Raw genomic sequence first — 10,019 nt, 5'->3', positions numbered from 1 at the left:
ACCAGAAATGGGAATGGGACTGAAGGAGATTCAGCCCACAAATATCCGACCACCAGCTTCCACCTCTGCAGTCTGCCACCCTGTGTCTGCTCAACGCATCACAGAAACAAGTTTTCAAGGTGAGTATACAGACGGCAGAGAAAAGTTGAACAATGAGGTCAGCATTCAAAAATGGGGTCAAATCGACAGCTGGGAAGGGGTGTAGAGACAGGTAGAATTTAGATCCTGAGCCTTTAATAACCACTACCTTCTCTCAGTGCTCTCTGTTTTTAGACTCTATATGAGAACACCTAGGGCTTCCCTGGTGGCGCCTGCCAATGCAGGGGACACGGGTTCGAGCCCTGGTCTGCGAAGATCCCACATGCCGTGCAGCAACTAAGCGCATGTGCCACAACGACGGAGCCTGCATTCTAGAGCCCGTGAGCCTCAACTACCGAAGCCCACGTGCCTACAGCCCATGCTCCGCAACAAGAGAAGCCACCGCGATGAGATGCCCGCACACCGCAACCGAGAGTAGCCCCCGCTAGCCGCCAACTAGAGAAAGCCCGTGCACAGCAATGAGAGACCCAGTGCAGCCAAAAAAATAAATACGTAGAATAAATAAGTTCAAACAGTAAATAAATACATAAACATAAATTACAAAAAAAAAGAACACCTAATGCAGGTGGGAAGGTGGGAGGGCCACTGTAGAGGTCATCTATGCTACATGTACAAGAACCCCGAGAGCACACCAATCGGTACCACACTTTTCACTGCTGTAGCCGATCATTCCCCCTGTACTGCCACACTGTAGCACTCCCTTCCCTCATCTACTGCTATAGTCTCTTTGGAAGGTGTTTCCGAACTCTTGTTATCAGAGTGCCAGTTGAACTGTCCTCACTTCCTTCATTTATACCAGGATTGAAGACCTTGTGGTCCGAGATCCTGTCCAGAGAGCAAGCAGGCTAAGGCTCTGTCTTTGTTGATGTATTTCATCAGAAAGGGCTCTACCCCCTCTCCTAGTTCATGGTGTGAAGTGTTCTTGGCCTCTCGGGAAAGTGGGGAGAATGGAAAGGACCCTATATGAGAATGCTAGGCTCTGTAAAACATTTCAGGTTTTTAAAAATAAGACTCATTTTGTATTGGACTGACAACAGTCCTATGAAATACAAAGAAGGCCGAGAATCAGTGACAGGAAAGGATCACCAGTAAGAACTACAGCAGTCACCGCTTACCTCGTAGCATAGGGCACTGTCCGTGATCCTTAAGAAGAGTTAGTAGAAATGCCTTGCCCATCTTGCCCCTGAACCCCTTGAAAGGTACACGACTGCTGTGTTGGTGTTTAGGGGGAGCATCTCACTTACCAGGGACTGACTTCTCCCTTGATTCTCTGTAGTGATGGAGACTTCCCCGCTGATGAAAAATTCCCTGGGATTGCAACCTCCAAGCCAGACAGCTTTCCTATGGAATGACAGAGAACTTGTCAAGGTGAAACACCAGTCTGCGGGAGAAGGGAAGAAGAGAATGATGGAAATCGTTTCTGGGAAACTATTTTTACATTATGTGTTGTTTGTTCCCGGTAAATAAACTGAAATCTTCTTAACAGTACAACAAAATCTAAACCACTAAAGCCAACAATACAGGAGTATAACGTTCGACAAAAATTTCTTTGGCTGCGCAGCATGTGGGATCTTAGCTCCCCAACCAGGGATTGAACCCACGCCTGCTGCATTGGAAGCGCAGAGTCTTCACCACGGGACCACCGGGGAAGTCCCAGGACTATCACTTTTAAAGGAGAAGGTACAAACCCCTCGGTTCTATGAACTGGAGATTTTTAGTAAGAAGTCAATATATTTGTTGTTAGGCACATTTTATGTTAGGCTGTCTCCCTGCACAGGATGCAGGCGCCTTGAGAATGGAAGTCATATCCCTCTATAGTACGTCCCTCTTCTTTCTGCTTTGCAGTTTGCTGCTCCACTTGTTCAACCCCACCTAGTAATAACCTATACTTCCCTTGTTCCTGTTTTCCCATCTGGAAAACAGACAAAAGGCAACCAAACAACGCAAAGGTCTCAACAAATAAGGGATATCCAAAACCAGAGATGGCCAGAACTTCTGTACCCCTGATGAAATAGTCCTCATACAAAACCTGATAATCAAATTCCTTAATGCTAGGAATCACAGTGAAAAATAGTATCTGAACTGACTTCTGTCAGATGAGTGAGAACTAAGGTTAATTCAGTGTATCTGAAGCATAGAAAGTGAGGGCAAAAGTGGCACAAGATGGGGCTAGAGAAGCAGAGAGGATTCTAGACCACGCAGAGTCTTAAAGGCCAACAGTGTGTTTTCTATTCTCAAAACAATGTTTGTGAGCGATGTTTATGAGCAACGTTCCAACTTGCTTTGAAGGTTTCTTGTGTGAAGAGTGGATTGGAAGGAAACAAGATATATGGACACCAGTTAGGACCTAATCGCAACAGACAGGCAAGTTCAGTATTAGGAAGTTGAGGAAGAGCTGGCTGACAGATTCCAAAGAAATTCAGGAGATGAACTGAAGCGGGCTTAATGGGGTAGGAGATGGAGGAAAGGAAGGTCTTAGGGAATTCAAGGGTTTACTGCACACATGAGCAAAGTCTCAAAATTAATCATTTGAACGTACAGAGGCGGATCTCCCAAATGACACCGGTTAGGAAGCAACGGTACGCCCTTTAGAATTCCTAGAGACAACACAAATCAACTGTTTCGATGGAAAATTCGGCGGGACTCTTGATTTCCATGGGAATACAGAGAAAAGAGACACTGATCTGGCTTGCAGGTATATTTAGGAAGTTGTTAGCCGGACATCACCTACTAGTATCATGTAAGTAGGCCGTCCGAAGTAGGAAGCTTAGGGGAAAAACCTGGAGGAAAACTTAAAAGCTTAAGCCACACCTCTACACTACACCACCTTTCACAATTTCTTCTCAGATAAGCATCATCCCCATCAGTGAAGAAACTCGTTCGTACCTCATAATAGGAAAAACAGGCCTAAAGATTCAATGTGTGTCTTGGGAGGTCCCATCTATGCGATATCTTCCTGGGACCAGAAAAGGCCCCAGGAAGATCCATCTCTGCACCCCTGAAAGCTTACCACCAAGGAAAATGACTAGGTCCATAGATTTCCTCCCTCAAACCAGCTTACCTCACACATAGATCATTAGCAACTCCGCCCTTACTCACATTATCACAGTCACAAGAGTGGTTAGGGAGAAAAGCACTAACCAGGGGAACTAAAACAGAGGCAATCCAGGCCAAGCTGGGCTGGTGGCAGATATCTTGCTCCTTACGCTCGGGTGCATAATGCGACTCACCACAGTGCCTTTTTCACAGACCCTTTTGAACGTTTCTCCACAGAATCCAACAGCTCAAGTTAGTTCATGACGCTTCAAGGTCAACAATCGTCAAGAGAAAAACATGCAATATGTCTTACAATGTTGGATTCCTTACAAACAGGACAAGGAGATAACCATGTAGACAAAACCAGAGCATTTGAAAACATCTGTATTCTACAAACACACCAGTGAATGCTATAAATAAGGTACTATGACATAAAACAAAATGAAAACTAGATGTGAGACTCTTCTCTTCAGTGTACAGACTTCATGGCAGTTGCTGCACACTATCTAGCTACTTAGATCTTTAACTCTCTGTTCTGTTAATACCAAATGAGGCCCAAGTGTGTCAACCTGTTTCCCACAGAAACCAAAAAGTCTACATGCATCTCTTTTCTCCTGTGCCCTTTCACCTTACCTGCTCCCAATTCTCCACCAACGTCCTCCTCTTTCTCTAATTATTCTCCTCTTCATTTTGCTTGGCCTTGCCCCCAAGCATGCAAGACAGAGAGTCCTAGAGGTCCAAGATTCTAGAGTGGCTGTTTGCAAGGCGGAGGAGATTACAGTAACTGCCACACTGTATATACTTCTGTGCAAAGAAAAAGGGACAGTGTTCAGAATGTCTCTCACATATAACAAGAGCTGGAGATGGCAGGATACCTGTGTGGCCCAAGGAACTAGAGCTAGCAAATTATGGGCCAAACAATTGCAACCAAAGGCTGGAAGAGGAAAGGTCTGCAACCAGCTCTGTCTCCTAGCTCTCTGGTATTTGCTGCAACGGGCAGAGTCTATTTCGTGAAGCATCAAGCACTGAAAAGAAGACTCCTGCTGCTGGAAGGTGACAGGAAGTAACGTCCAATGCAAGATCAAGGCTTGTCCTCGAAGCAATGCCCATAATGGAAGAAAAAAAAAAAAGAGAAAGCGGAAGAGAAATGTTAAGTCGCAAGTCCAACCTGGCCCCCAGCCTAGCCCAGCCCAAGGAAGGTAGGAGTCAAGGAGAAGAAACTAAAAGAGAAGAGCCTTGGACCACAACATTCTCCACAAGGTACACTCAACAAACTTCACCCTACTCTTGAACCAAGTTACAAAAAGAGCTTCTTAATCCCTACTTTGGCTCCTTAAAAGCTGCTATCAGTTCACTCATTAGACACATATGATTTCAGAACAACTGTAATAGTTCAAACTAGATGGCTCTTTCCTTCCTAAGGATTATTAATTAAAGAAGATCTATATAGCTCTAAGTATATGATACATAAAATAGAATACTCTGTAGAATATAAGTAACTCTTAGTTCAGTGTATTAATGAACGTCTGTAAGAAATGTTGCAATGATTTCCCTAATGGAAGAGCCTGGGGGAGGTAAATCTGTCTTCTAGGATTTCCTCCCCAGAGCTCAGAAACTCAGGTGTTGTTTTAGCTCTCCTACACTCTCTTCACCCAAGCCCGCCTTCCTGTTGGGGATCGGACCTCCCTATTGGCTCTCTCATACCTTTCAACTGCCTGCTTTGTGACATCACTCTCCTACCAAACCTACTACCACTTGGTAGAGTCTTGGGGTTTCCGTGGAGCTGTTTGGACCAGTAACCAGTGACCTCTGTACTGGACACGTGCGCCGTTCAGCTGCAGCCACTCGGACATCCTCTAGTGTTGTCTCCTCATCCCTGGTACCTGCAGTGGATGCTTCCTCTTCTCTGACCATGTCAGGTAAGAAAAGAAACTTTGGAAAGTTTTGCGTTCGATTTCTTTTGCCCCTAAATTGAGTAGGAGATTCAAAATAGCATGGAATAATGAGGGAAAGTATTGAACTACACGTCTGGAGACCTAATTTCACTTTTGACTTTGACGTTTACTATCTGTGTGACTTTGGACAAATCACTGGCTGTCTCACAAAGCCTGTTGCTTTCCTTAACTGTTACGTTAGGATACCACGTTGGGTTGATCACTCTGATCCCCTTCTTTTCCAGTATTGAGCCTTAAAGGGTACCCATGTAGAAAACGAAATCAGACACTTCTCAAGAGTGTTTCAACAGAAACATAGAAAAGTCAGGGGACATAGAAAACTAGCAATATATACCAAGATGTTTCATCTCTAATGGTCTCCCTCCACTAGGATTTCGACTAGTTGAAAAGAGAGAATAGGGAGAGAGGATGGAGAGTACTGGGCTCTACAGGGAGGCACAGAGTCGAGCGTAAGGAAGTTTAGGATGGTTTTCATTAGCACAGGCCAACAGGCACCAAGAGATGGGAGAAAATGTAAGAATGAAGAGGGAAAGCATAGAGGAGCTCTCAAGAAAAACGGAGTTTGCAATGGAATGCTGATGGGAACCAAAGATTTTCAATTAAAGCAGAAACAGCACAGAGGGAAACCTGCTCAGAGCAGGGCAAAACCAAGTTGATGGTAGCAAACCCTTACATTAACAGACTAAGAAGGAAAGTAAGGCCAGAACAGGGGATCACCAGGAAAGGCAGCTTATCAGAAAAGTCATACTCCGTTTTCTTTCTTTTATTGCCTCTCTGAATACAGTTGGCCACTTGACAGTTTTGAATATAAACATTTTAGAAATACGTTTTAGAAATGATGCCTCCTATAAACAAGCAACCACAGTGGTTATCTAGGGGGCTGCTTTTCAGTGTTTTATTCTTTCTAATTTTTAAACTAGGTAGACATTTCACCAATTCAACATTTTAAGTGATATCTTCTAAATTGAATCAGAAGGACTATTTTCCTTGGTGTGATATGTAGGTTCTAAGGCAAGGCTGCTTTTCATTTTTACAGTTATTTCCTTCCTAACACAGAGAGCACATTGATCAACAGCCATCGTTCGCTTGTAGATCTTAGCTACCGAAGAAGAAGAAGAAGAAGAAGAAAAAGTCAAGCCCCACATCTCTAATTCCCCCCACTTAGGGAATTCCCTGGCGGTCCAGTGCTTAGGACTCGGTGCTTTCACGGCCAGGGCCACGCGGCGCGGCCAAAGAAACAAAACAAACAAACATCCACATTTATCGAAAACCATATTGTGGAGTCCTGTGGATTTTCTTACATTTGAAAATCTTTTTTAATTGGATTCTAGGCATGATGGTTTTTTGAGGTTTTGGGATGCCATCTTCTTGGATGCTGAAGATGATTCTAATCTAAGTTCTAGGATAAATCCAAAAACCTTCCTGATACATTTTAAGCTTCCTTTCTGCTTATTATATAAGCTATATTCATTGAAATATATATTTCTCCTAGGCTTAATACCTCTTACTTGCTGGGTAAAAATATGAAGGAGCACAATAATGAAACTCTTTTACACTTATTATTTTGCTGTCTGCTTCGTACCGGTTTTCATTGAAATACTTGTCTATATGTGTTGTGGCTACCTATACATGCACATTTATTGCATTCTGTTGCTTGTTATGCATTTTTTACTGACATACCTTCTCTGTCTGTATGCATTGGCTAGGAATTCATTCACCTCTATCACCTCCATCGTGTCTTCTGGTTAATAGTATTCACTAAAATAGAGTGGGCAAAATTCACTTTCATAATATTGCATGGATAGTACAGAATGCCATTTGTTAGTAAATTCATTAGGCTTCGATACTTGCCACATACCCCAGTTTTCATTAATATCTATGGATTTCTTTTTCGTTAACGTAATATGCTTGTCATGATTTTTCTTTGTCTTTCTAGAACTTATTGTATCTTCCTCCATATAAATCATACGCAATAGATCAGCTTATTCATCTATTAATTATTACTGCTATTATTATTGGTGGTGGTGTTATAACCACTTTACAGGTGAGGAATCTGAAGTAATCAGATAACTCTTCCCTTTCCAAAAGCACTTAAGAAATCCACTTTCGGGTAATCATTTTGAGGTAGGATGAGAAACCAGGCTTGAAGAGGGCAAAAATGACTCTTTCAATTCACCAGTTGGACTGAGCTGTACGTCACCTCTAGGTAATAGCGTGGGAACTGCACAAGCAAAGGGAGACACTGAAGACGACAATGGTAACAGCCGTACTGTTTTCTAATGGACAAAAAAATGCCTATATTATAAGTTCTATTTCTCCTGCTTTCTGGCAGTATCATGCTCAGAGTGGAGTCCTGGCAAGGAAGTCAGGATACTTAGGTTCTGAAACCTGGTAATGATACTAACATAATGAGAGAACTTGAACAAGTCAACCCGACCTCTCTGAGCCTCAGTTTCCTTACTCACGAAATGAGACTGAGAACATCGAAGTTCTCTAAGGGCCTCCTAGTTCTAAAATGCTTCCAGTCTAGGAAATAGCATAGAAGTCAATACGAGTGCAGGCTGAAGGGAAAGACAGGGCAGGGAGAAGGTTGCTTCCAGCCTAGAGAACAATCTCTGAACCACACCACTTGGCTCTTCTGCCCGTCTGTGCCCAAGATGGGAGCACAGGCAGTTAATAGAGAAGAGTGGAAAACTGCTCAGTCCTTACAGCCATCATTAACTGTCTGATTTTGGGTTTCTCAGGAAGTAGTGATAGTAGAGGTGTCCTGATAGCAAGAACCTTCAGATGATGCCGTTCCTCAAACGTAGTGAGAATTTCTCAACCTCCCTGAGTTTTTCATGACCCTCTTGTTCTTACAGAAAATTTCCAACATCCATCTCTACTTGGAACTCTAAATTCTCTGCAGCATTCTCCTCCTGTGGTGAGCAATGCAACTTCCCTAACACGAAGTGTCTGCAACTTCTCCAGAGTCTCTGCCCCTGCCGTCAGTTCGGCATCGGCTACTGGTACCCCTTTCCAGACACTCATGGGTAGTGCCTACCTTTACCAACATTCTAGCACGACTATGTTATCTGGAGTTACTGACCACAGCCAGATCTCCACTTCAGCTGCTTCCTATCCAGGTGTTCTTGAGTGGGACATCACAGCAAGCACTGAAAAGAATTCTTCTTCACTCGGAGACTTTACTCTGGCACTCACTGACCGCCACACAGCTGCCTCCTCCATGTTTCTGGCAGCCCAGTATGATAAAACTTCAGACGCCAAGAACATGGTCCCTCTACATCCATCGCTTTCTGCCAGCCTTGCTCAGGGAACACCATCTCAGATTCCAAATCAGGGGCAGAGCCGCCTGTCACTTCCCTGCCAGGACGGAAGCCAGGTATATTACTATAACCAAGGCACACTGGGGTCTTTACTGTATGGAGAACTTGGCTCCTGCCCGCAATCCTACGGCTCGGCGTCATACACAGGAAGTCGGGCCTCTGGGCAACCAGAAATGGGAATGGGACTGAAGGAGATTCAGCCCACAAATATCCGACCACCAGCTTCCACCTCTGCAGTCTGCCACCCTGTGTCTGCTCAACGCATCACAGAAACAAGTTTTCAAGGTGAGTATAACAAACGCCAGAGAAAGTTGAAGAATGAGGTCGGCATTCAAAAATGGGGTCAAATCGACAGCTGGGAAGGGGTGTAGAGGCAGGTAGAATTTAGATCCTGAGCCTTTAATAACCACTACCTTCGCTCAGTGCCCTCTGTTTTTAGACTCTATATGAGAACACCTAGGGCTTCCCTGGTGGCGCCGTGGTTAAGAATCCGCCTGCCAATGCAATGCGGGGGACACGGGTTCGAGCCCTGGTCTGCGAAGATCCCACATGCCGTGCAGCAACTAAGCGCATGTGCCACAACGACGGAGCCTGCATTCTAGAGCCCGTGAGCCTCAACTACCGAAGCCCGCGTGCCTACAGCCCATGCTCCGCAACAAGAGAAGCCACCGCGATGAGAAGCCCGCACACCGCAACCGAGAGTAGCCCCCGCTAGCCGCCAACTAGAGAAAGCCCGTGCACAGCAATGAGAGACCCAGTGCAGCCAAAAAAATAAATACGTAGAATAAATAAGTTCAAACAGTAAATAAATACATAAACATAAATTACAAAAAAAAGAACACCTAATGCAGGTGGGAAGGTGGGAGGGCCACTGTAGAGGTCATCTATGCTACATGTACAAGAACGCCGAGAGCACACCAATCGGTACCACACTTTTCACTGCTGTAGCCGATCGTTCCCCCTGTACTGCCACACTGTAGCACTCCCTTCCCTCATCTACTGCTATAGTCTCTTCGGAAGGTGTTTCAGAACTCTTGTTATGTGAGTGCCAGTTGAACTGTCCTCACTTCCTTCATTTATACCAGGATTGAAGACCTTGTGGTCCGAGATCCTGTCCAGAGAGCAAGCAGGCTAAGACTCTGTCTTTGTTGATGTATTTCATCAGCAAGGGCTCTACCCCCTCTCCTAGTTCATGGTGTGACGTGTTCTTGGCCTCTCGGGAAAGTGGGGAGAATGGAAAGGACCCTATATGAGAATGCTAGGCTTTGTAAAACATTTCAGGTTTTTAAAAATAAGACTCATTTTGTATTGGACTTATAACAGTCCTATGAAATACAAAGCGAGCCGAGAATCAGCGACAGGAAAGGCTCACCAGTAAGAATTACAACAGTCACCGCTTACCTCGTAGCATAGGGCACTGTCCATGATCCTTAAGAAGAGTTAGTAGAAATGCCTTGCCCATCTTGCCCCTGAACCCCTTGAAAGGTACACGACTGCTGTGTTGGTGTTTAGGGGGAGCATCTCACTTACCAGGGACTGACTTCTCCCTTGATCCCTTTGTAGGGATGGAGACCTCCCCCCTGGTGATGAAAAATTCCCTGGG

The 10,019-nt window shown here is 44.6% G+C and overlaps 1 protein-coding gene across 1 annotated transcript in view; it reads right to left on the bottom strand.

Moving 5' to 3' along the window:
- Positions 1 to 1,274: 1,274 nt before the first annotated feature.
- The window catches only part of LOC309622157 (uncharacterized protein), a gene marked incomplete at its 5' end in the record, with an annotated part of 84,955 nt that continues 76,210 nt past the window's right edge, over positions 1,275 to 10,019 (bottom strand). The window contains one exon of the mRNA XM_082409295.1: positions 1,275 to 1,480. Within this exon, the coding sequence (XP_082265421.1) occupies positions 1,463 to 1,480 (18 nt within the window). The remainder of the gene's footprint in view (positions 1,481 to 10,019) is intronic.

This window comes from Balaenoptera borealis (assembly GCF_965194805.1).
Source record: "Balaenoptera borealis genome assembly, contig: HAP1_SCAFFOLD_1670, whole genome shotgun sequence".
In the NCBI taxonomy this organism is placed as follows: domain Eukaryota; kingdom Metazoa; phylum Chordata; class Mammalia; order Artiodactyla; family Balaenopteridae; genus Balaenoptera; species Balaenoptera borealis.
This window is presented reverse-complemented; position numbering and strand designations above follow the sequence as displayed.